Consider the following 25,802-nt stretch of genomic DNA (forward strand, 5'->3'; position numbering starts at 1 on the left):
AGTTCGAGTCTCTCGTTATACTGCATTAGAAGCAATGATGGGTTTACATGGCTTGCCCTTCCTCGGTTTATGTTGCAGCCTAATTGTGCATCCAAAGCAAAGCGTGAAGCTAGTAAATGATGATAAAAGAGCCTCCAGACTTGTATCAAATCAAGCTTAATCAAATGGCGCAGTAAAATAAGCTTCTGTCCATCAGATGTCAAGTCAATAAGATTGGATAGATGAGATCCTATCTATGTGGACACTACCATCACTTCATTTCAACGGGTAAGATCTTGCCACACTTACAATTTAAAAAAAAAAAAGTGGGTTCTATATGGGCAAATCTTGGTCATCCGTGCTATCATGAGAGCAATGTCCACATGAGTAGGATGAAATAAACCATAATATTGTTACGGAATTCTCAATCCCTTCTGGATTCCTGGTTTTCTGCAGGGTGAAACGGCTCTTTTATTTACTCCTTCAAGCTATTCAATAACAAGAAAGTAAAGTTTCCAGGAAGGCGCATGTAAAAATGCATAAAAATAGGCTGCATGATTTTGTCTCATATATATGTAATGTAAAGTACATGATTACTTCGAATTATATTAATCATCTTTCTCCCCGTTGTTCAGGCGTCAATCCTCCTTTGCCGCAAACGGGACAACTCTTGAGCCCAAATCCTTGACAGTCGAAGCACCTTCACAATTTAATTGAACTCGAAATATAATTAGATTATCAAGATCACGAACAATTAATCAGATTAAATATCATGATTTTATTTGGTCTACAAATCAGGATATATATATATATATATATATATATATATATATATATATATATATATATATATAGAGCTAACTTACTTCCATCTCTCAAATATATTGCCATTCTTTTTGTTCTTTCCTGTTCCCTGCAGATGAATTTGGAAAAAATATTACAATGAACAACCTCTTCAGTCCAAGAATCATAGTATCAAAACATATGGCGAAACATCAACCTTGCATCCCGGACATTCAATCGCACCTTGCCCTTTACATTTTTGGCACTTTGTGCCTGTCTGAAACACCATAGAGAAATATACTCACTCATCTCTCCGTGAACCACTTATATATGATACCAATTACCAACAAATTGCTCGGTTTCTAATTCGAAATTAAGAACGATAATTTCCAGAAAAAAATCTGAGAAAAAGTGGGTGTGTGTGTGTGTGTGTGTGTGTGTGTGTGTATGAAGCGTACGTGTACATACAGAAATCTTTGAGAAGCCAGCAGATTTTGCTGCATGTAGTGTGAAAATATTTCTTTCTCGACTTTGTTGCTTTCCTACTTTCTCACTGATGGCAGTACTGTGGGGCTGGCGAAACATCGATGTTTGAGTGATGAGGGCAGTGCTACTGATCAACCACAAATTCTTCATCGTTACGTTTTTTCTGGGTTAATGTTCTTTTTCTGGTTTAGAGATTTTTGAGCTTTGAATGGATAATGAAACTATGGCATCCATATCTTTACTACCGAAACATACATACATACATACATACATATAATAATATATAATATCATACAAAATATTGTTTAGAGGTATTTAGTATATATATATTTAGTGTTATGTGAATTTTATATTTTAATAATTATATTTAAAAAAAAACAACTTGTTAATGTCAGAAAAGATGTGGTCTTAATCATTATTTTCTTAAATTTTAAGTTGATATATCACTTTCATTTCTTCATTTCGTTTTTTATTTGGCAAAAATTTGTGTGAGATAGTCTCACGGGTCATATTTTGTGAGACATATCTCTTATTTGGGTCATCCATGAAAAATTATTACTTTTTATGCTAAGAGTATTACTTTTGATTGTGAATATCGGTAGGGATGACCCGTCTCACAGATATAAATTCGTGAGACCGTCTCACAATAGACATACTCTTCCTATTTTGAGAGCAAATTTCTATTGATATAGATTTCAAAATTCTTTATTATAAAATTAAGAATTGAAGCTCATTAGCACTTGTTTAATTTGTAAATTGTAATAAGCAGTTTTCAAAATTATTAATTAATATATGTCTTGTGATTAATAAACTCATTATTTGATTTATGTGAAACATAAAATGATATGTTTATAGTTCTCTCTAAATAATATATTTTTTAAATTAATACCACCTTTTCCAGATCTTAATAATACATATGATGAATAAAAATAAAAATATGGATGAAATACTATATCAATAAATTTTATTTGAATGGACTTTAATATTACATTTAAATATGTATTGTAAAATTGAATATCCAATTACGCCAATTAAATATGGTACTTGGTTGTAGTTGCCCCTTTAAAAAATATTTTTATTAATTTTTAACATTAAAAATATATACTTATTTATACTATATTTACTAATAAAAAATAACTTGGAAAAAAATAAATAAAAAACATGGAGTCTGAATGTTAATTAAAATCTCATGAAATAGCAATTAATATTAGTATTTGGATTAAAACAAAGAACTTTGATATATCGATGAATTTTTTTCTATGTACGGAATTATTTTATAAAACGTGTCAAAATAAATGCGATTTATAGACACTTTTCTAGTTGCATGCGATTTAGTGGAGAGCTTGGAAGAAGGGGCACAAATGGCGGAAAGAAGGAAAGCTGTAAAGGCACAAGGTTTTGCCTGAAGGAAACCTTCAAATATTTTAATTAATTCATTTATCAGTTGATAGATCCTTTCTCTTGGATAGTTTTCAAATGGCTAGACCCGAGACTATGAAATCAAATTCCGTGAATCTTCCGCCACAATCCGGGCCTAATTCTATGAAAATTTGTCAGTGCAATGATCCGGAAGCCACACCCGATCCGAACTCGTATTCTCTGGAGAAATTCCGCCTGTACGAAACTCGCGCGGTAATGTAGTAATTAATCGATGGTTTCGTGTTGAATTATTAATTTTTTATTCGTTCCAATTAGTTTCTCCATGGTTTAAGTTGAAGCTAGCGAATTTGGCTGTTAGGGTATCTTTTTGGTTGTGAAAGTGATGGCCGAGGTTCTGTGGGAAGTTTTCTTTTTGTTTTCCGCTGTTCGTTTATTTCTCTTAAGAAAATGGAAAGTGTACTGGACTTGTTCTACTTGACAGTGCATAATTTTGTCATTAATTTTTTTGTATATATCAGGTGTGTATAGTTTATTGGTTTTAATTTCCTCTATTTTTCATTCGATTATTTAATAAGATTGATCTGATTGAAATTTGCTTTATCGAGAAATTTGCTTCTCTGTTTTGTTGCATCCACTTGCTGATTGTATTGACAGGAACACTTACTCTTCAGCATAAAAAAGATACTGTGTGTACCATTTGAATTGCTAACAAAGTGCTCTATACGATCTCCGAGGTGAACTCACATAGTACTTAGATACAAAGAGTTGAAGCCTTGAAATTGAAAATAATAAAAGAATTTGTGTGAGCATAAGTTGCATTTTAGAGCTCCTTTTTGTTTTATGATTTTATTAAACTGCCATTGACAAAGTTTTATGTCACACTGGCTAAGGCCTCTTTTACGATCTGAGGGATTGGGATGTATGATCATAGTCAACAATTTCTACAGCTAATGGTAGCTTTTTAAATGCATATTTTTAATGCTTTCTGACATTTCCTTCAATTATTTTCAGAGGTTTTATTTGATTGGAAGTAGTAGGAACAAGAGATTTTTTAGGGTGTTAAAGATTGATAGAATGGAACCCTCGGATTTGAATATTAGTGAAGACCCTGTGGTTTACCCTCCTCAAGAAGTCAAGAGCTTGCTTCAAAGGATTGCTGAGGGAAATCGTGCCACTGGAGGGTTAAATTTTGTTGCCAAGGTATATGGCATTGTTGGTAAGTCTAGATAATGAATCACTTATTGAAGTTCAATTTTATTAAATGCATTTCTGATGTTATAATAGTTTCTTTGTGCCCTTGCATAATCTTACATAGTGGTTTATTCCTTTTTGTTGGTTTAAGGCTGCATTAATTTCTTGGAATCATATTATCTGATACTGGTGACAAAGCGTCGGCAGATTGGAAGTATCTGCGGCCATGCTATATATAGTATAGACGAGAGCCAAATAATTACCATTCCTCACGTTTCAGTTCAAACTGATGTTGCTCATTCGAAAATTGAGTTGCGGTAACTTCTCTATTTACTTACGTTATAGAGTATTTTGGCGCAGTTCAAACTGATATTGCTCATTCGATGTAATGTGGAAGCATGAATTCTATGTAATGTGGACCGCTCATCCACTAAAGTTGTAACAACTTTTTATAATATATTAAATCATAGTTTCTGATAAAAAAAAAAGAGTATTTTGGCGCAGTAGTATTGGGCAGAGTTGCCTTATGATTTTATTTACCAGTATCCCGTCATCAGACCCGCTATCCCTTTTAGTGTTGCTATCATCACATGAACATTTGTGATTAACTTTCTTCATCACAGTTGTAAAAGGCGCACGACTGGCTCGCCTGAGGGGCGCACCCCTTGAGAAAGGCGAGCTGAAGGGCGCGCCTTTCATGGAGCTTAAGTTGTGCCTGAAGGCTGTAAGGCGCCCTTCAGGCATCTCTAGCTCCTTCTTATGCCAAGCAGGGTTTTTTTAGATCGAGATTTGGATTTTATTTATTCGTATGATTTGGGGAGAAAATCGATTAATCTTTTCAGTCCAAAATTTTCATTTTGTGCATTGTTTGGTTCCATTTTGGACATGACTGATCTGGTAGTATCAATTGTCTTCAATATATATCGGAGCAGAACACCCATTTCAGCTCTCGTCCCTTTTCCTGTGGTTTACAAATATATGAAGGATTTATTACTTATCGATGAAAAAAAAACCTGTAGGTGCATATGTCTATTATCGATTGATTTAAAGGCCATATTCATTATTCACACGTTTCTTCATTGGTAAAATTTGTTTCATTTTCTGCAGGTACAAGAAGCTTTTATCCAGTGTTGATTTGACAAAAGATTTTTTCTATAGCTATACGTATCCTATAATGAAAAGTTTACAGAAAAATGTGTCATCAACAGGAGAAGAAGGGATGCCATATGAAAACATGTTTGTTTGGAATGCTTTTCTAACGCAAGCAATTCGATTAAGATGCAAGAATACCATCTGGACTATAGCTCTGGTTCATGGACATTTCAAACAGGTTGCATATTTAGTTTTTTTGATTTAATGTTTTCATCCTTTCTTGCTTGTTCACCAACAACTTACTTGCATTCAATTTGTAGTCATTGAATATAATCACATCTATGTTTCTCTGCTATGTTGATGTCATTACTGCCATAAACTTTCACTTTAGGCTCCTAGCATTTTTTTTTCTTTTTTGTCAACTCAGAAAAAATTACTCCTGTCAACTTACAAAAAATACTCCTGTCGACTTAGAAAAAAATTAATTTTTTTCATTTCATAAAAAATATCATAAAAACCATTAGTAATGTCGACTTAGAAAAAAATTAATTTTTTTCATTTCATAAAAAATATCATAAAAACCATTAGTAATTTACAACTTACTCATAATTATCACATCTCATCCACTTTCTAAAATTCATACATTATTTTTAGAAATTATAAAAATGTACGATATAGTTGTATCATTAATTTTCTTAAAAAATCTCACATCATAATAATTTCAGAATATAAAAAAATAATAACAAATATTTTCAATATATTGTTTGTAATTTTACATAAAAATTAACTAAAATCCGAAAATAATGTACAAGGAAACTGGTGTTCGGAAAGTGTGGATTAATGTTTACATAGCAAAGAACAAGGAGCGTGAACTAAGGAGTCTATCCTTATCCTAATTTCTTTCATGACTTAATTCACTTATTCTTGGATTTCATTTTTGGATGGACCCTGTCCTATACTGGAGGAAAATTGGACAAACCTTTTTTTTAGCATGGCAGAATAAGTAATTATTTTTTATATACAATCTTCTTGATTGTTTTTTCTAAATCACATGGAATGTAGGTTAGACTATCAATTTTTGGACGAGATATTTGTGTTTCTCTGGTTTCGAGACGTTCACGCCATTTTGCAGGGACACGGTAAGCTTTTTTCAAGCAGTCAAGGTTTATACTATGTCTCATCTAAGAAGTTAATATATAACTTCTTTTTAGTGTCGATACTTGCATTCTTTTTAGTTGGCGACCAGAATAATTTTTCTAACTGTATTACTGAAAAGCTGGTTTGTATACATTTTTCTTTCCATCTTAATTTTGGCTTAAGCACCATATTTCTTCCTTACAGAAGTTTTTTCTTTGCTCATCTAATGTTCTCTTTGTAGTTATTTTTCTTGGCGAATAATGTCAGATCCAACAGCATAACTGAAACTTGTGTTGCAGACTCGTAAACTTCGAAATGTAGTGTTGTAATGGTTGCAAATAAATTTCTTCTTATAAGATCTGATTATTTATTAAATGAAATGTTTCTATAATAATTGTTTTATCCACGTATGAGAAATTTAAAAATGTACAGGTAGAAACTGTTGGAAAATCAAACCACTTCCCTTTTTTCAGTCAATTAAATCTCTGATTTTTAGGGATTAAAATCCTCTTATTTTGTACTGGTTGCAGTTATTTAAAGCGTGGGGTTAATGATCATGGGCGTGTAGCAAATGATGTTGAAACGGAGCAAATTGTCCTTGATGAAGATGCTGGGCCATGCAAAGGAAAAATGAGTTCTGTTGTACAGATGAGGGGTTCCATTCCTCTTTTCTGGTCTCAAGAAGCTTCAAGGTTGAGTCCAAAGCCTGATATTATATGTGAGTGAGATTGAATGATATGTTTTTCTGTTTTGTTTATGGACATTTTAGGCATAGACTCCTCGTCTGTTTGTTCGTATCTAGAATCCTAGATAATTTTTGGTTTTTAACATGAAGTACAACGATATGATCCTACATATGAGGCTACCAAAGAGCATTTTGAAGACCTCGCCGAGAGATATGGCAATCCAATCATAGTTCTTAATCTCATAAAGGTTTGTACCAGGTTCCCTTTTTCGGCTTTCAGAAACTATATATCCTGTCCTCTAACATTGCTACCACCCTATGAGTTTTTCTTTTAGTGCTATGGATTTGCATGATGTTTATTATCTTATCCTTTTCCTTACCTTTTTGATGATACAATTTTATATTAGCACCCTGATATTTGAAGCTCATCCAATAAATTGTCTGGCTGAACTCATCATCCAGACAGTTCAAGCACTAAGGCACAGGGTCTTATTTTCTGTTGGTGTGATATGCCATCTGATTTTATATTGCACGATATATTTCTAAACTACGTAAACTTGGCTGGTGCTTTATGATTCTTGCCCCTATCCCGCCTCTGCTAGTGAATTGATGGGCTTCTTGATGATGATTTTGATGCCCAATTTCTCTTGTACCTGTGGTTTCTGAAAAACAGCTTCATTAATTGCTGTGGCATCATTTACTCACTCAGCATAAGAATCTCCTGGCTAAGAGTTGCATCATTTACTACAATAGCTGGAAGCTGAAATCAAATGTTTTTCATGCGATGTTCCTTGACAACTTGCTCTTCCTCATATGGACGAATTGAATTTCAGAAAGTTGAGAAAAGACCACGAGAAATGATGCTAAGGCGTGAGTTTGCTAATGCTGTGGGGTATCTTAACCAGATTCTTACAGAAGAAAATCATCTCAAATTTATCCACTGGGACTTTCACAAGTTCGCAAAGAGGTATATGGGTATTTCTATTGTATGTACCACATGGCATCTCTCTTCTCTGCCGACTACGCAGTGTTTTTTATTTTTCCAGCAAGTCAGCCAATGTGTTGGCTGTTTTGGGTGGTGTTGCAAGTGAAGCACTTGATTTAACGGGATTTTATTACAGTGGAAAGCCTTTGGTTACAAACAGAAAGGCTGTTCAACTTTCTAGAACTAGCACCGGCAGGTATTATTTCACAATTTTTAATTATTATATGGGTGATTTTCAAATTGCAAGGCCTTTTGAATCCAGTATCCTGTTTTTTCTATGTGGATAATCTGAGTGATGTTCTTGCTTTGGTTTTATTGATCTCCTACTTTTTGATTTTTAAATAAATGAATTATGGTTTAGCGTTCTATTCAGGAACTACGGCAACTGAATAATTCTCTTTCAGGTTTTATCGACGACAAATTTTGTTTGTGTGTGATGCATTAGACACCTGAAACAATACTTGAAAGAAATTTCCTGCTTAATTATTCATCAACCTGCGTACAAGATATATACACATTCTGCCATATACAAGAGTAACTAATCAAGGAAAAACTCTAATTAAGAAATCCCTCATTGATATGCACAAATCCTGCTAATATTTTTTCCTATACTGACTAAGTCAATTAAGGAATAATACAATCAAATATAATCACAGTATATTTAATAATCTCCAACATTCCTCCTCAAGCTTAGGAATAAATTATTTTCATTCCAAGTTTGCTAAGTAAACCTTTATGACTTGCTTTAGTGAGACCTTTTGGGAGGATGTCTGCTTCCTTTTCAAGAGTAGGGATGTAGCATTAATTGATACCTCCCTCCTCAATTTCATTCTTGGTAAACTTCGATCAATCCGCACACATTTCATTATGTCATGCTAAACTGGATTCTTCACAATGTTGGTGGCAGATTTGCTGTCACTATGCAAATTTGTGGGTTTGTGAATAGGAATTTGCAAGTCCAGCATGAGTCTCTCAAGCCATGTAACCTCACACTCCTTGAGCAATAGCACAGAACTCCACTTCAGCACAACTCCTTACCACAACTGATTGTTTCTTACTCCTCCGTGTAGTGTTCCAAATGGCAGTTGAGACGGCCACGAAGGCGGTAGGTGGCCCTCAACCATCCCGCCTTTGCATCAGGCGGCGTCTTTAGGCGACCCTAAGCTATCCGGATGGGGAGGTGGCTGGATAAATGGCCGAGGCGGGTGAGCAGGTGGCCGAGGCGTGTAAAGTGAAGACGAGAAGAAGCCATTTGAGCTAGTGTTTCGAGTTTGAAAGAAAAACAAGTTACGACATAAACTTTAAAAGAAGACAAGAAGAAGCGACCTAGGCATATAAAGAGAAGACAAGAAGAAGTCATTTGAACAAGGGTTTCAAGTTTTTTTAAAAGAAAGCGAGATACAATATTAACTTTAAAGAGAAGACGAGAAGAAGCGGCCGATGAATGTAAAGAGAAGACGAGAAGAAGCCATTCGATTATAGGGTTTTGTATTTTTGGCAAATCACCATCAAGAAACGGGCAATGAGTCTTCTATAATGAATTGTTGGGTTTCAAAACAATCCAATAACTATAAGCTTGAAATGAAAATGTTACTGCTTAAAAAAATTCAACCGCCTAGGCGGCCAAAGCGATAGGCGGTCACTGACCGTCCCGCCACTGTCTCTCGTCATTTACAACAATGCCTCCACGTGACCAAGTTTCCCCACAGCTTGGCGCAACCTCTTGTCCAATTGGCATCAACATATCCTTCAACACTTAATTCGTTCTTTTGGAACATCAGTCATCTTCCAGAAGTTCCTTTTAAGTATCTCAAAATGTGATTTACTGCCTCCAGATGTCTCTGATTAGGTGCATGTATGTATTGACTCACCACACATCATACGCAATGTCTGGTCCTGTAAGGGATATATAAGTTCTTACTGGTTTGCAGCCCAACTTCCCTGTTTCTAGTAGCTCGAGGATGTATTTCCTTTGAGAAATTAAAATGTGTCTTCTTTATTTTAGCAACTTCCACTTGATGAAGATAGTGTGATCAGTCTTTGCTTGAATATGCCCTAGTCGAGTGAGAGCTGAACTGAATGAACCATGCACGTGGAGATTGTTTCAGACCGTACGAAAATTTCTTTAGTCTACAGACTTTACTCCATTCTTGCTCTAACTCAATCCCTGGTGGAACTGGATTGGCTCCCAATCTAAATTAGCTGCTAGAGATAAAAAGACTCGGATAAAGTTGAGTTTTGCCACCGGAGCAGATGTTTCTTCATAATATATCCCACACGTCTATGTGAAGCCTTGAGCCACTAAACGATCCTTATACCTTTCTACTTCTCCATCTGCCTTGTACTTCGTTTTGAACACTCATTTGGTTCTTTCCACTTTTATATCATTTGGTATGTCAACCACGTCCCATGTTCCAGTATCAAGCAGTGCCTTCTTATTGCATGGCATCCTTCTTCTTTGGATCCTCAAGAGCCTCATCAATATCTCTTGGAATTTTAATGCCATCAATCTTTGTTGTACAAGGTTTAAAAGCAGAGGACAACTTTTTGCATGTTAGAAAATTTGATATATGATGTTTAATGTATACTCTTACCCCTTTCCATATTGCAATGGGTAGCTCAGAGTCATTGTTCAGAGTAGGAACCGATCCTTGGTTCAATGATTGATCTTGCTGAGAAGCTTGTGGTCTTCGACGATAGGTGTGAAGAGGTTCCATAAGTCTTAGTTCCCCCGTCTCGATCGTGGTGTGGACTTTGATGACTTAAAACAAGAATATGAGTAAGGACTAGACTTGGATCCGAGTGGGTGGGTGATGTAAAGACACGGTCATTTTTTTGTTTCGAAAAAGGCAGAATTCCCGGGTAGAAGAAGACATCTGAAATATCATGTGGCTTTGGAAAAGATAGACCATGTGATATAGCAAGTGACACGGTGAGATCCCAATGTCTGTTTTCATCAATATTCTCTCCTAGAGACGGGTGTGGGAATATAACATCGTATTTTCAAAAAAAGGTCACGTCGCACGAGACAGAGTATTTTTTGAGAAGAGGAGAGTAACATTTGTATCTCTTTTAGGTTGGACAGTATCCAACAAATACACATTTAAATGCTCTAGGGTCGAGTTTGCTTCTATGTGATTGTTTATTATTGACATACACTGTGCAACCAAACACCTTTGGGGACAATGGATTAAATGGGTTGACATTTGGGAAGCAATCGACAAGAACATTCAAAGGAATTCTGAATTGAAGTGTCTTTGAAGGTAGACAATAAATCAAATAGGTTGATGTAAGAATAGCTTTCCCCCAGTACAAATTAGGTATTTTCATGATCGACTGTAGCTTTAAACGGTCTCTGAGCATTCGCTGTCAAAAATCTAGTGAGTATGTTTGAAATCCTTGTCCACCCAAAAGAGTTCGCACCGCTTGGCACAATGATGTTCTGTTTCCTCCCCAACAGATTGAATCTTGAGATTTCAATGACCTGCCCTCTCCTGTTAGCAAATCTTTGTAATATTACTGTCGAGCTTTTTCCCCTGAGGCGATAGAAATCCAGCGATGGTTGATGCTTGTGTAATATTTCCTTGAGTTTTGAACTGACCCATGCTGCCTCTTCCCTAGCCAATTCCAGAAAATAAGTCGCATTCCTTGTTGTTTCCGACCACAATATCGAAAATCCTCCGTTCACCTTTCTAAGTGAAAAAGTTTTAAACTCAATCTTAACCACATCTCTGAAGTCCATCGGCATAAAAATTTTTGAGACTAAACTGAAATGGAGTGTTGAATATAAATAGAAATCGGCCGTCCAACAGTTGTCTATCGGCGCCGATGACAAATGGGGGAGCTAACGAAGGTCCGAGAATGAAGGAGAAGTGGGTAAAAAAAACGAACTGACAGAAGGAAACCGAAAAAACGAGCCGCCGGTGGTTACCCGGTGGTCGGAGAAGAACGATGAGATGCGACGGCAGCCGGCGACAGTCACCGGAGTAGAACCTCGAATGATGTCGACCAACATACGTCGCCGTAGGGAGGGATAGGCATTTTCAAATTTTTCTCTCACTAGGGCTTTACACATTTCGTGAACATTATTGATCGAGCTAGTTCCAACAAATAACGATTTTTTCTCAGCAGTCCCATTTTTCTCAGGTGTGTCAATACAAGAACTTTGTTAATGTATCTCATGATCCCCTAGATATTGACATAATTCATTCGAAAATTATTCCGGACCATTGTTCGTTCTAAGAATCTGGATTTTGGACTGAAAAACATCTGAGGAAAAATTTGTGGAATTGTTTAAACCAATAAAATGCCTCAGATTTCTTTCACCTAATACACCCAACAAACCCTTACCAGGGTACACTGTTATTGTTACCAATAAAAGTGATAAACCACTGATTTTTATCCAAATTGATTGTTCGAGACGGATCCCAAATATCACTTAGAACTAATTGGAAATGTCTAGATGGTTTGTATATGTGAGGTGGGTAAATTACTTTAGATTTTTTTGATAGGACACAATGCTCGCACTGAAATGAAAGTTTTTCTTCATTGATAAAAAAGATTTGGATACAAAATATGCATATAAGAAAAACTTGGATGTCCTAGACATTGATGCCATGACAAAATTTCAGAATTTGACACAACTGACATAGACCTTTTATTTTGTGACTTAACGCTATTGGGACCCTCGACTCTCGAAAGGTAATACAAACCATCTTTCTTCTCAGCAATGTCAATCATCTTCCCCGAAGAACGGTCCTGAAATCACAATGAGAAGAGAAATAAATCACAGCACAATTCATATCTTTTGTTATCCTACTAACTAACAACAAATTATATGTCAATTTAGGCACAAAGAGGACAGATTTCAGTATCATCTTTGGTAGGCAAACCGTGCCCTGTTGATGTTTTCCATCTGCGACCCACATGTGGATCTTGGTGTTGCATTCGATGTAATTTTCTTATACCTCCATAGACCCGGTCATATGGTCCGATGCCCCTGCATCGACAATCTAACAATAAGGTTGCTGTGATGTTGACAGAAAAGTGTGACTTATTGTGCCTGTTTGTGCCATGACTGCTGTATGATTCTTAGAGCTTTGACTATCAGCTTCTGCAGAAATCTTACTTTGGCTGAGAAATTGTCATAGCATTTCTTCAAGACTAGCAGTAGTGCTTGAATTTGATTCAGCCACATGGGCCGATCTCAGTTGCCAGTGCTGTTTCCGAGGTTTCCAATCAGGGGGTTTGCCTTGTAAGTCCCAACAGGTTTCCTAAGTGTGATTTGGTTTGTTACAATAATCTCACATAATTTTGTCAGATTGCTGAAATCCTCATCCTTTGTCTAGTTTATTTGTCACGAGAGCAGAGCCTTGTGTTTCCAAATGATGTGGATCTTGTTGGAAGGATTCATCATCACTCGTTTCCTGCTTTCTTCCTGTTTTACTTCAACAAAGGATTCACGAAGAGTAGGGAAAGGCTTCACACCGAGCAGCCTTCCACACTCTTCATCCAACTCCGGATTGAGCCCATACAAAAAATCAAATGCTTGCTTTCTTTCAAGCATCTTTTTGTATTTTTTCCATAAGTAGGGCATGCCTATCCAATCTCGTATAAGAGATCTATTTCCTGCCACAATTCCATTAAAGAATTGTAATGTTCAGTAATTGTAACTCTCCCCTGTTTGGTGTTGTGAATTTTCGACCGAATCTCGAAGCATTGGGATGAGTTTTCAAGATCGGAATAAATTTCTCGGACTGCATCCCAAATCTCCGTAGCTGTCATGTAGAATAAATATGTCCGTCCAATACTTGGCTCCACAGAATTTATGATCCCTGCCTCCCAAGAGCTATAATCGACCGCTGTTGTCGAAGGGGCTGTTATTGCTCCTATCAAGTACCCAATTATTCCTCTCCCTTTGATGACAAGAATATGGACTGAAATCATTCTCGAAAATTCAGCCCTTTAATTTGTGCTGTGTGATTTGCAGAGAGTGGCTGTCAAATGAAAGTGTTGGAATGGATTTTGACTTGGGTGTTTGAGGGACTTGGCTTTCAACAGTAGAAGATTCCTCAGAGGCAATTTTTATTGGCTGTTTTACAAGAAAAAGAAAGAAGAACGAGGCACCAATATCGGTGACGCTGATACCATGTTAAGATTAGGAACTTTGGCCTAACTCCACTCCAAAAGCTTGTTCTAGGGGGAGTATTGTCTATTTCCATATAAACAACTCCCAAGAATCCAATCCAACCGATGTTGGAGATCTATCACACACCACGTTCACGTCCAAGAATGAACAACTGAAGCATGGAGTTTACGAGATATTAGCGGGTGGCCTAAGAGCAGTCCAACACATAACAATAACTTGGACTCTGATACCATGAAACAAGAGTCGAAAGAAATTTTCTTGCTTAATTATTCATCAACCTTCGTAAAAGATATATATACACTTTGCCATATACAAGAGTAACTAATTAAAGAAAAACTCTAACTAAGAAATCTCTGCGCTTGGATTGACGAATTTCAAATATAATTTTGTTCTTTAGATATGTAAGATCATAAACTTCAAATCCACCTCTTGCATATTTATATAATATTTCATGCTAATATGGATGAATTTCAAGTTCATCCAATAATGATGTCATTTGAAATTCATTCTAATTTATATTATTAATATGTAAATAAGATGTGAATTTAAGATTTGATATATTGTTTCATTAAAACAATAAAACTAATCGAGATCCATTGATATCAAATTCATCTCCCTGAATGCACCCTAATTGATATGCACAAATCCTAATAATATTCTTTCATATACGGACTGACTTGGCCAATTAAGAAATAATACAATCAAACATGATCACAATATATTTAGTATATCTTTAATAATCTCCTACAACACCAAATATGAAAGAGCAAAAACCAACTGCAAACTTATGAGCCATCGGCTAAGTGGCTCGGAACTGTGTGCATAACAAAATTCTCCAATGACAACAAGGGAATGTCCACCACTAAGCTCATATTTCTTTGAACAGTAATTAAGAGGTAACAAAACGCATTAACTATTTCAATGGGTTGAATGATAGAAATAATGAGGAAAATTAGTAGCAGATGAAAAGGCCGGGCTCAAGTGCAAGGATAACTGGGATGTCTGAAGCATGCATTCGAAGCCAAAAAATATGAGAATTGGGCTTCAGAACTTAAGTAGCCTTTTATGATGTGCACTATTTGGTATTGACATCCCTATCCTTTGACATCTCATTGGTGGGTCTTTTAATTCAAGGCACAAAATCTTATGACTTAATTGTTGGGCCTATGTAGTGAAGTTGATCGATATTAAATGGAATGAGTCAAATGTAATATCATTAAATTCTTGGGTTTTTACAATTTTTGTTTTTTGTCTACCCGCCTTCTCTGTATTTTTTCTTTTGTTGCGGACAATAGAACATGTATTTTATGCAATAAAAAATTTTTCTTCCATATTTTTTATTCTTTTATGATGCATTTTATGGATTGCCCACTGTCCAGATTGTAGCACTCCCCACATTTGTAATAATAGTTGACTTTCATCTAGACATGAGTGCTAAATTTAAACATTATCTTTTGTTGTGAAGATTAGAAAAGTGATACTTCCTCTGTATTTATAATTGTTTACTTTCATTGTTTCAACCAACCTTCATGCATTTTGCTTCAGTTTCTTAATGTGACCTGGAGGGGAGGGACGGTGCCTCCCTTTATATTGTCTCAGCCTTTGTGCATCACAAGTATTTGCAGGGATTCTTCTCTTAGAGATTTAAGAGCCACCTCTGGAGATCTTTCAAGGATTAATAACAGCACCGATTCTTTGACGTCCTTGATCAAACAAGACAGGGAGTCTGAAAGTAGTCAACAGAGTAGGAAAGAGACTAATGGCTATGTAGGATCACGATATCAGAGTGGAGTTCTTCGAACGAACTGCATCGACTGCTTGGATCGTACAAATGTTGCCCAATATGCTTATGGCTTAGCGGCTTTAGGTCACCAACTTCATGCATTGGGCATGACGGACAATCAAAAAGTTGACCCTGATAGTAGCATTGCTGCTGCTCTCATGGATATGTACCAGAGCATGGGTGATGCCTTGGCGCAGCAATATGGAGGCTCGGCAGCTCACAACACTGTATGCCTTCCTGTTGAATGCCAAACTATGTGTGAACATTTCAATTGCCATTTCTTCTCCTTGTGATTGTAAAAAGTTTGATTAAATGGTGCTTTTCTTACAAAATATAGGTGTTCCCAGAGAGGCAGGGGAAGTGGAAAGCTACAACTCAGTCTAGGGAATTTCTGAAGTCTATAAAACGATATTACAGCAATGCTTACACAGACGGTGAAAAGCAGGATGCAATAAATTTGTAAGTCAAGCCCCTTCTACATCTACGAGCTGTCTGTATTGTCTTGTCTTAGTTTTGGAGGAACTTTCAATTGTAGAACTCTTGTGAGGTCTCTTGTGGAGCCTTGGTGTTTCTACTTTTTAAAATCTTATCTAAGTTGTGAAATCCCTATGTCTGAATCGAGTTCTCTGCTTTGTCTGGTTTATAAGCCTGTTTAATGACGTGTGCAGATTTTTGGGTTATTTTCAACCGCAAGAAGGAAAACCTGCCCTTTGGGATTTGGATTCAGATTATTATCTTCATGTTTCTGGAATTTTAGATGATCTCATGCCTGAAAGGTATAGTCTAAGTAGTCACAGATGCAAAATGGCTATATTCGTGCTAAACTAGGAGGCCAAGACATAAATTTAATTGATAATGTCAAATTATCTTTTCTTCTTATATTCTTCTGAATTTTGTTATGGACTAATCTTAATCATATGTTGGAAACCAATAGTGGTTATTGCCACTTACAGGAAAAAAGTGAGAGAAGGGATGATGAAAGTTGTGCTTTGATGATATTACTGTTTCACATGCAGAAAGTTTAATTTAAAATTTTAACTTCTCCATGACTTTCTCGGTTTCCATTAATATTTTTTGTTCGACACAAGTGATTGTGAGATTTTTTTTTGCAATAGGCTAAGTGATTCAGAAATTGTTGGCCACTGAAACATTTATTCTTTAGCTAAGATGTCATTAACTAGCTTTATTCAAGTGATTCATTCCCACAAAAGGCATTAGGAAAAATTATGGAGTAACGCGGTTGTTATAAAAGCTAAAACCATTTTAATCAGTAGCAGGCCAATTACAATACCTTCACAATTTCCTTTTCCCAAGCGATCTGTGCTTTGATATATATTCTGTTGATGCAAAGTTACAGTCCTTTGGAAGATGCCAAACCTTTGAGAGCCAGAATTCCTCTGACCCCAATTCCAGCTTGCCGTGAAGATTTCTCACGTTTGAAGTTAACGTCATTTGATAAATTGATAGAGAGAACATGCTGTTCAATCAAGAATGTACGACTCTGTAGTGAGCTAGATCAAAAATCAGGAAGCTTTGGTGTGGCACCTGATGCTGCGTAAGTATCTTCTTGAACTAACAACTTCTAATTTTTGGATCATTTTATCATGGACATCCACCTGTATGCAAACTATGAGCAGATCTGTCATTTGAATTTTGGAGGAAATTAACTAACTGGAACTTCGATACTTTTGAAATGCATTATTTCATTTAGCTTACTATCATATAAGTTTACATTTCCAAGCTCTGTACTCCAGCGATTCTCGTTAAAGAATTATTTCTACAGTATATTATTCTCTGTTTCGGCTTTAGACTATGGAAGAATAATTGGAATCGTGTCTAGTTTGGTAATTGTGCATCTGCCTTTTGTGGAAGGTACATTTCACTCTTGATCAGATTTACTATTGAACTCACAAAAGACCAAAATGTGTCTGTTGCAGTGAAATACAGCTCAAAAGTCCAAATTGGCTTTTTGGCCAGAGAAAATACGATGATAGTACCTCTGCACCAAAGATGGCATCACATCAATTTGTAAACGGGGGAGCTCATGATCATAAAAAAGATAGATTATGTGAACTTAATCTATTTTCTCCTGTTGTTGAGAGTGACGAAGAAGATGTTTTCCAACGGTAATATACCTTGTTTTCTTTCATTCTTTCTCGTTCCTTTTTTATTTTTTTTTGTGTGCTGTCTACTCGGTTTAGAAATTCCATCTTATATTTATAGATATTTAGCAATGACTGCGGTAGATGAGACCAGTGGTTGGTGTGGCGGTACGTTGTTAGGTGATCAAGATGAAAACAGTGAGATTTTTCGGCACTATGCTGAACTTATTCAGGTATAAACATTGCATCCTTCATCTATTAATCCGTAGTGTGCATGGACAGAGAGTTTGGACAATTATGGATGCTGCTTTCCAGTAGAACCATGTCACTATATGAGCATGATCAAGGTCGGGGAGAATCATCATTTTTTACAGTGTGCTATGTTGTATGCATTCATTTTCGTACATCTTTGATCTGTATCATCTTGAGTTCATTGGACTTTTCAGGTACCTTCAGTAGAAGCCTTTCAGAACGATGTTGAAAAAGAAAAATATTACACCAATCTTCTTAGAGTGAACATGGTCGACTGCATAGAAGATTTTGCTGTTGAAACAGAAATGGAAACCGCTGCCAAGGAATATGACCAAGCTGGTGCTGATCTCGGGATTTTCCCCAAATCATATAATGCTCTAGCTGTCGATCCAAGCCAGCTAACCAGATGGATTATCGGTGAAGAACGTTTGCTCAAGCTTTAAAAGCCGAGGCGGCATCGCTATCATTTAAAAAATCAGTCATCGTTGGCACACAAGCCCCAGAAGAACAGCAATGTTATTGCAGTTTCTGGCCAGCTGGCTGCAGTTTTGAAGGCTTACCTTTAAAGTTCCTGACTGAAGAAAGGTGACGATCTATTGGAATTACACAATTACTTTTTCGTTTGTAAATGAAAAAAATGTTAATTCTATCTATCTATTGGATCAAGTGATCAAGGTGATTCCATCTGACGGTGTAACGTGAAAATACCTCAAGGGTTAATATATGTCCCAAGTTAAGGGGATATGTGCAAAAGTTTTTATAATTCTTAACCTATCACATCCTATGTTTTCGCGATTGTTATGCTGATATAATTTTTGTGGCCGGTTTCTTTTATGAAATGTTAAACGGTTGAGCCGGAAAGAACGGCAGATTCGAGATGTTTTCGAGTTGGCCTTATAAGCATGAGGCTTAGCTCGGTTTTAGGGATGTCAATTCGGATGGGTTGGGTTGGTTCGGGTTAAACAATAGTACTATTCAAAAATTGTTCAATCCGAACTCGAGCCAACCCGAAAACTCTCAACCCTAACCTGAACCCGAATCAACTCATAAACCCGTATAACCCGATTTTGAATATTTTAAAGAAAATTCAAAAAAAATTATAATAATATTTTAATTTAAACACATAATAACAAAATATTTCTCATATTTTTAATTTAAATTTGAAAGTCTAATAGTAGAAAAATAAAGCGTATTTATTAAATCAAATAAAAAATTATTTAAAAAATAGAAAAATGTTCAAAATAAATATTAAATTATGAAAATTTATGATATAAATATACAATAGATATTTTTTCAGATATAAAATATATAAAAAACGCAAGCAATATTTATTAATTATACATATATTTTAAAAAAAAAAATTTCCAGTTCAACGGAACCCAACCCGATCATTTTTTCCGAAAACCTCAGACCTTATTTTTTCGGGTTGAACCATGTCGGATTGGTGGGTCGTGTCTGATTTTGACAGCATGCGACAATATATGGACGGAGGGACCCAATCTGCTTTATATAATAATAACTGTTTCAACGAAAAATAATTTTAAATACATGATTTTATTTTTATTTTCAGTTAAATAACATGTATTTGATTTATAATTATTTTCCATGAAAATAAAAATAATGGTTAACTGTTAAGTTATTAAATTCATGTTTCTTAAACTAAGGCAATAAAGTGTAAGTTGGAAAAAAGAGTAATAAATTTCAGGTAATTCGGGTTTTAAGTGTTAAAATGTAAGAATGTTGGGGAGAAAATAAAATCTGTACAAATTTTGAAAATAATGTTAATGTCGTTCGGCCCATAAGTACTGGGCCTGTAATATACTTGTTTATTCTATTGGACTACTCTCTTTACTGGGGCCTCTGATCCATTAGGCCCATTCTTATTCGGTCCATATGGTCACGCCCCTTCAAATTCCAGTCACTCTGTCACTGCCTCCCCCAAATGAAACGCTGAAGGAACCAAGAAAAGCTTTTGAACACAAAGTAAATGGAAGACATGGAGGATTTACTGGTGGCCGGCGGAGTAATACCCGGATTCCGGGTTCTACTGGCCGCTGCTGTTGGTGTTAACCATAGGCATATAAGGAAGAATAGGAGCTCTGGCAGTATTTCAAATTCTACATCCTGCAATTCTTCAAAGATTCCAGGCACTCAGGTCTTTCTCAGGTTTTTGTAAAATAAGCTAAATATGAATTTTTTTTGTTTATAAGCTCTTGTTTCATGTCTTTTTAATTGTGTCATTTGATGGGCGGACAATTTACATAAAGACGTTTGGGTGTTCACATAACCAGGTAAATTGATTTGGAGATTCTGCATTTGCTCTTCACGGGTGCTTATTTGCTTCTATACATGCTCATGTTTTTAAGTGCACTTACTGAAAGTGAGTAAAGTTGTGGCCTTTATCAACATCCAATGGTCCATGTTAACGGAACCATCTTAGAGTGGATTATGAGAAATATTAGAATCCATCTTCATTGAGAGGAAAAAAAATCATGAATTGTTACCGGAGCTTCGGGTGTCCAATGTTATCAATATGGGAATGAAAAAAACTGAAATAATTGTAACATGTACTACAAACCAACTATGTGCTCTCAGCCACGTGAATACATTATATATCAGAATTTTAAGAATCAGTGGTAAAACAAGGCAATCTTATGAAGACAATCAGTATAAATGCATTAGTTCTGGCTAAGGATAAATACAAGACCTGTTAATGGGGACAAGTTATCTACTTCACTTGGTGCTCCAAACCGTGCTACATTTTGTTTAAACAAGCCTCATTTGCGCGAATTACTAAAAATTATATACATTACAATAAAACGCCGACAAAACATTTGATTCATTTTTTCAAAAAAATAATTTATTTTGTATGAGATATTTCTTAAAATAAATAGAATGGATCGAATGTTGTCTATGATTTATTGTTCTTTGTTTATATATAGTGTTTAATGCGTTTAATTTTTAATAATTCGTACAAACTAATCTTGTTTTAGCAAAGTGTAGTATAGTTTGGAGCACCAAGTGGAACTAAGTGTTTCGTCTCTTGTTGGGACGATCTCTCAAAAGTGAATGATTAAAATTCTTCTTAATGTTATGGATAACACTATTAAGAGGAATATAACTGTGAATGGAAAAAGGAATATTGGGCCGTCAAAAGAGAATCTCCTACTCCAATGCTAATGCTATTCGGATGACAGCGGATAAAATATTATTCAAAATTTCAGAATAATTTTCTCCATGATGAATGATTTCATTGGCCGATTGACTATTGTGTTAAATGGTCTAAATATGATCCATGACTTCATGATTTTATCTTCTTTATTTTGTCAGTAACTTCAGAGGTCATAATTCTTGAACAAAGCTTGAGATTTCTCGAAAAATTTGGGTCTTTTGAAGTTGGTACATTTTCAAACTTGATTTCCAAAGTGATAGTGAATATATGGCTGGTCAGCTCTCTGCATTTGGATATAATATGAGTAAAAATGAAGACGAAGCTGCCTGTGGCTTATAAACACGTGAGACTCTTTCTTAGCATCCATATTTCTTTTTTCTCCATTGTAATTTGCCACCTCTCTGTTGGTGGCATTTTGTCCATTTCAATGTATGGATGCAGCATTTGAAGCAATGATATAGAAGAATCTTCTGGTTTCTAAAGGAATCTTCTAGGTTCTATGGATTAAGTTTTCTTACCGTCTTGTCAACAATATTTGCCAAGTTCATGTCGTGAAAATCTGGTAGAAATACTCGTATTAGTTGCTGAGAGATAGTTCGAGTGTGAAACATTCAATCTGGATATGTAAATCATCTTCCTATTGTTCCCATGCTGCAGCTGTACAGTTAAGTCTCCTAGTCAATCTGCCATGGACACACTTATAGCAAAATATAAAAGTGCAAAAAAGCGATTGGTAGTCGCCGGATGTGTGCCTCAAGGAAGTCGTGATTTGAAAGAGCTTGATGGAGTAAGCATAGTTGGAGTCCAGCAAATTGATCGAGTGGTAGAAGTTGTTGAAGAAACCCTGAAAGGTCACGAGGTGCGGCTCCTGACTCGAAAGACATTGCCAGCACTTGATCGTCCGAAGGTGTGAAATTTCAAATTATGGCTTTAATTTTTTGTCTAGTTATTTAAATATTTATAGGACACAGTTTTTTGAACGCATTAATGAGTTATCCTAGGAAATCACTAATTAATTGAAGTGTCCACATGTAAATTGTGTACAGTTGTAAGAAAATTTTCATTTCTTTATTTTATCAGGTGAGGAAGAACGAGTTTGTTGAGATCCTTCCGATTAAAATGTTGGTTGTTTAGGTGCTTGTACTTGTTGCAAGACAAAGCATGCTCGTGGTCATTTTGGAAGCTACACAGTTGACAGCCTTGTAAGCTAATTGCCAGATAATCAACCCAATTTACATGATTTCTCAATTCTCTTATTTTATCAACTTTTAGGTGGGTCGTGTCAGAACTGTCATAGCTGATGGAGTCAGGGAGATTTGGTTAAGTAGCGAGGACACTGGTGCATATGGTATGTAGAATTATATTTTTTATGACTTGTAAAAATGGGAGACTAAATGAAAATTCAAAAATGCTACCACGTGGTACTGCAGGAAATGTCAAATGCTTGAGTTGTTGGATATGACATTAGAATATGCTTTGCTGGACAGGAAATACAAGTAGCGAGGACACTGGTGCATATGTTATGTAGAATTATATTTTTTATGACTTGTAAAATGGGAGACTAAATGAAAATTCAAAAATGCTACCACGTGGTACTTCAGGAAATGTCAAATGCTTGAGTTGTTGGATATGACATTAGAATATGCTTTGCAGGACAGGAAATACAATGTTTATGAATTGTACAAGTTTAATAGAACAGAGTGAAAGATTTTCTGAAGCGCACCTTATCACCTCTCTGACTCCATGCCAGTGACTCAAATTATTGTGGATGTTGAAATTTTGTTCCCTTTCTGATTCATGAATGAAGGAATTTTTTATGGCAAATGAACTATTAAAACTGTAATGGCTTTTGATTTATGATTGAAAATGTTGTATTTAACAGCCTGTGGTTTTGGCTTGGATATTTCACAGTTCGAGACGTTGGAGTTAGTCTTCCACTTTTATTTAATTCGTTAGTCTCTAAGCTTCCGCCTGATGGAAGCACAATGCTCCGAATTGGAATGACCAATCCTCCATATATTCTGGAGCACTTGAAAGAGATAGCTGAGGTTTTGCGACACCCATGTGTTTATTCGTTTCTTCATGTACCTGTTCAGTCTGGAAGTGACTCCATCTTGAGTGTGAGAATTACTTTGGCCATATTTTCATGCTTGTCCTTCTGTTGAATTTTCTTAATTGGCGATTATTTTCCTTTGTCACTGCTTAAAATTTCTTAATTTGTTTCCTTATTCAACTGCATGAGATTGTATATCATATGGTTTGAATGTGTACTGTGCTTCCACATTGTGATATAGTGCTTTGTTATATTGGATATCAGGCAATGAACCGGGAGTATACTGTTAGTGAGTTTCGGACAGTAGTTGATACATTGATTAAACTGGTTCCTGGAATGCAGATAGTAACTGATGTTATATGTGGATTTCCTGGTATTGCTAAATATCTTTACCTAGTTTTCACTTTCGTGTTTCTCATTGAAAATTTCTGGAGCAATTGGTCAAATTATTGTTCATATGATTACCAACAGGTTTTGTTCCCGATTTTGTTGGAGCATTTGAGTTATATATCGAATTGATCTGTTCAGTTTTTAATATTTGCATTCCTAATTTAATTCAAACCTATGTAACTTTCGTGGTGAGATGACGTTGTCAATTGAAGAACAAGCATGCCTTTCCGTCAATGTGATAAAACTACGACGTTGAAGTGCTCTGATGGAAGGAAAAACTCCTTTCACATCGTTATATGATTTATTATGGGTAATTTAGTTGAAAAAAATTCACTATTGTTTGAAATTGGACAATTGTTTACCAGTTGCAAAGTAACACTCCAAATTTGTATGATGTTCATATTATAATGTTCTGCTTCTCAGGTGAAACTGATGAAGATTTTGAGCAGACGATCAATCTCATCAAGGATTACAAGTTTCCCTCCAGTTCACATATCACAATTCTATTCTCGGCCAGGTAAGTTGTATTTTCCTTCTTTTATATCAGCAAATTATAATTTCGAAAATTCTGAGTTAATTTGAACAACAGTTGGGGTTTCCTTCTGACTATTTATTCATCATGTGAAATTTTTTGACGGGGAAGGCTAAATCAATATAGCACGCCCTCTAGTGCACGTATATTTTACTTTTTTAAGGATGATAGCAACTTTATAACACCATATTTGTGGAAAAAGAATAAGAAACTTGGATGGAGTACTAGAGTGTTGTATGCTCTAGAAATTATTTGTTGTCCTCTGTTTTGGGGGATGCTGTGCTCCGTCGCAAATCCTACATTTTTTTATTTAACCGACTCTGAAAATTTTGACCATGTTTAAATGTGCTCTCACCAAATTTGCCATCTACTGCAAAATAAAGGGCAACGATCGTGTATTTTATTTTGATATTTTTTCAAACAGGAACGCCCGCTGCCAGGATGAAAAAGGTTCCTAGTAATATAGTGAAGAAAAGAAGTCGTGAGTTGACTGCCGTCTTTGAATCCTTTACGCCATATATTGGAATGGAAAGCAAAATTGAGCGGATATGGATTACTGATGTTGCCACGGATGGAACTCACCTGGTAAAGATCATCCTTAAACTTGTATCAAGTGAACAATCACATGCCACGAGGGCACTTAGAAATATTTTACCCATTTTTACAGCTCATTTTTTGACTTTCATGTTCTAGTTTATGGTCCCACTTTTTTCTAATTATGTTTTTTTATCGCTATAGGTTGGTCATACGAAAGGATACATTCAGCTGCTGGTGGTTGGTGTTGAGTATTGGTTAATAGGTTAATAAGAGTGAACATAAAACGTGTTTTGGTTGTTATTTCTTTTAGCACTTTTACGGTTACACTTAGTAGTATTTGTACATGCAATACCGTGAGACTCAAATTGATTCAATTCAATATACAGAGGAATTTTCAGGTTCCTTCTTATCCTTCTTCGTTATTTGACATGGTATCAGAGCTGTGGATCAATTCGATCCTTTGATACGATGCAACATCTTGTTTAATCAGCTGGAATTCATTGGATATTCGTCTTCATCATCAATCGCCTCAATTGCACAGCTCGCGATTACCTAAATCGATCAGTGCTGAGTTCCAGTAATGGCTATTTCAGGTAATTTCAATGATCCTTTGTTTTTGCATCCATCCGATACACCAGGAATGAATCTGGTAAATGATCCACTCCTTGGAGTTGAAAATTATGGAATTTGGAGTAGAGCAATGATAATTGCGTTGAAAGCTAAGAATAAAATTGTTTTCATTGACGGATCTTATCCACGACCTACGGTTGGACACGGTTCTTTACCACAGTGGGAACGGTGCAATGCATTGGTACTTTCATGGCTTATGAATACTGTGTCGAAAGAGATCTATGGAGGGATCGTATATTCAACAGATGCTTCAATTGTGTGGAGTGATCTAAAAGAGCAGTTTGATAAAGTGAATGGCTCTCGAATTTTTTCTCTTCATCGCGATATCAGTCGCTTAACTCAAGGTAATAGTACGATCTCAGCTTATTATTCGAGACTCAAAAGTCTCTGGGATGAGTTTGCTTCGCTGGTAACACTCCCTTCTTGTGAATGTGATACTTCAAGGAGATATATGAATCATGATCAACAACAGAAGCTTCTCCAAT

At 35.8% G+C, this 25,802-nt stretch overlaps 3 protein-coding genes across 8 annotated transcripts; 2 read left to right on the forward strand and 1 right to left on the reverse strand.

Moving 5' to 3' along the window:
• Window positions 1-491: 491 nt before the first annotated feature.
• On the reverse strand, window positions 492-1,493 carry LOC140808288 (uncharacterized). Of its 2 annotated transcripts, XM_073165368.1 has the most exons (4): window positions 1,231-1,493; window positions 980-1,039; window positions 846-892; window positions 492-679 (listed from the first exon to the last, which is right to left on the reverse strand). In XM_073165368.1, the coding sequence occupies exons 1-4, from the start codon at window positions 1,396-1,398 to the stop codon at window positions 592-594; spliced, it is 363 nt and encodes a 120-aa protein (XP_073021469.1). In that variant the 5' UTR covers window positions 1,399-1,493; the 3' UTR covers window positions 492-591. The 2 variants fall into 2 exon arrangements, with proteins under 2 accessions (XP_073021469.1, XP_073021470.1); XM_073165369.1 differs by lacking the exon at window positions 980-1,039.
• A 1,086-nt stretch (window positions 1,494-2,579) lies between these two features.
• LOC140807261 (phosphatidylinositol-3-phosphatase SAC1-like) lies at window positions 2,580-18,761 on the forward strand. Of its 5 annotated transcripts, XM_073164041.1 has the most exons (17): window positions 2,581-2,643; window positions 2,718-2,880; window positions 3,640-3,844; window positions 3,971-4,136; window positions 4,927-5,149; window positions 5,974-6,050; window positions 6,579-6,766; window positions 6,884-6,981; window positions 7,567-7,700; window positions 7,780-7,914; window positions 15,483-15,876; window positions 15,987-16,108; window positions 16,318-16,425; window positions 17,001-17,204; window positions 17,587-17,775; window positions 17,873-17,984; window positions 18,198-18,761. In XM_073164041.1, exons 2-17 carry the CDS (start codon window positions 2,725-2,727, stop codon window positions 18,444-18,446), a joined length of 2,760 nt encoding a protein of 919 aa, XP_073020142.1. In that variant the 5' UTR covers window positions 2,581-2,643; window positions 2,718-2,724; the 3' UTR covers window positions 18,447-18,761. The 5 variants fall into 5 exon arrangements, 4 of the variants coding, with proteins under 4 accessions (XP_073020142.1, XP_073020144.1, XP_073020143.1 ...); XR_012112651.1 differs by having other exon boundaries at window positions 2,580-2,880; window positions 17,873-18,098; window positions 18,198-18,376; XM_073164043.1 differs by having other exon boundaries at window positions 2,581-2,880; window positions 15,492-15,876; window positions 18,198-18,760.
• Window positions 18,762-19,990: 1,229 nt separating this feature from the next.
• LOC140807876 (uncharacterized) lies at window positions 19,991-24,954 on the forward strand. The gene is made up of 8 exons (XM_073164834.1): window positions 19,991-20,169; window positions 21,833-22,082; window positions 22,448-22,523; window positions 23,087-23,295; window positions 23,493-23,699; window positions 24,042-24,135; window positions 24,575-24,735; window positions 24,889-24,954. Exons 1-8 carry the CDS (start codon window positions 19,991-19,993, stop codon window positions 24,952-24,954), a joined length of 1,242 nt encoding a protein of 413 aa, XP_073020935.1.
• Window positions 24,955-25,802: the final 848 nt, after the last annotated feature.

This window comes from Primulina eburnea, chromosome 12, assembly GCF_022965805.1.
Source record: "Primulina eburnea isolate SZY01 chromosome 12, ASM2296580v1, whole genome shotgun sequence".
NCBI classification, from domain to species: domain Eukaryota; kingdom Viridiplantae; phylum Streptophyta; class Magnoliopsida; order Lamiales; family Gesneriaceae; genus Primulina; species Primulina eburnea.

Coding starts and splice junctions, on each gene's coding strand:
- LOC140807261 (XM_073164041.1), top strand. CDS start 2,725: ATGGCTAGACCCGAGACTATGAAATCAAATTCCGTGAATCTTCCGCCA. Junction 5,150..5,973: donor TTCATGGACATTTCAAACAG/GTTGCATATTTA, acceptor CATGGAATGTAG/GTTAGACTATCAATTTTTGG. Junction 6,051..6,578: donor CGCCATTTTGCAGGGACACG/GTAAGCTTTTTT, acceptor TACTGGTTGCAG/TTATTTAAAGCGTGGGGTTA.
- LOC140808288 (XM_073165368.1), bottom strand. CDS start 1,398: ATGAAGAATTTGTGGTTGATCAGTAGCACTGCCCTCATCACTCAAACA. Junction 893..979: donor TTGAATGTCCGGGATGCAAG/GTTGATGTTTCG, acceptor ATTCATCTGCAG/GGAACAGGAAAGAACAAAAA. Junction 680..845: donor AATATATTTGAGAGATGGAA/GTAAGTTAGCTC, acceptor TAAATTGTGAAG/GTGCTTCGACTGTCAAGGAT.
- LOC140807876 (XM_073164834.1), top strand. CDS start 19,991: ATGGAAGACATGGAGGATTTACTGGTGGCCGGCGGAGTAATACCCGGA. Junction 22,524..23,086: donor CGAGGACACTGGTGCATATG/GTATGTAGAATT, acceptor GATATTTCACAG/TTCGAGACGTTGGAGTTAGT. Junction 24,736..24,888: donor CCACGGATGGAACTCACCTG/GTAAAGATCATC, acceptor TTATCGCTATAG/GTTGGTCATACGAAAGGATA.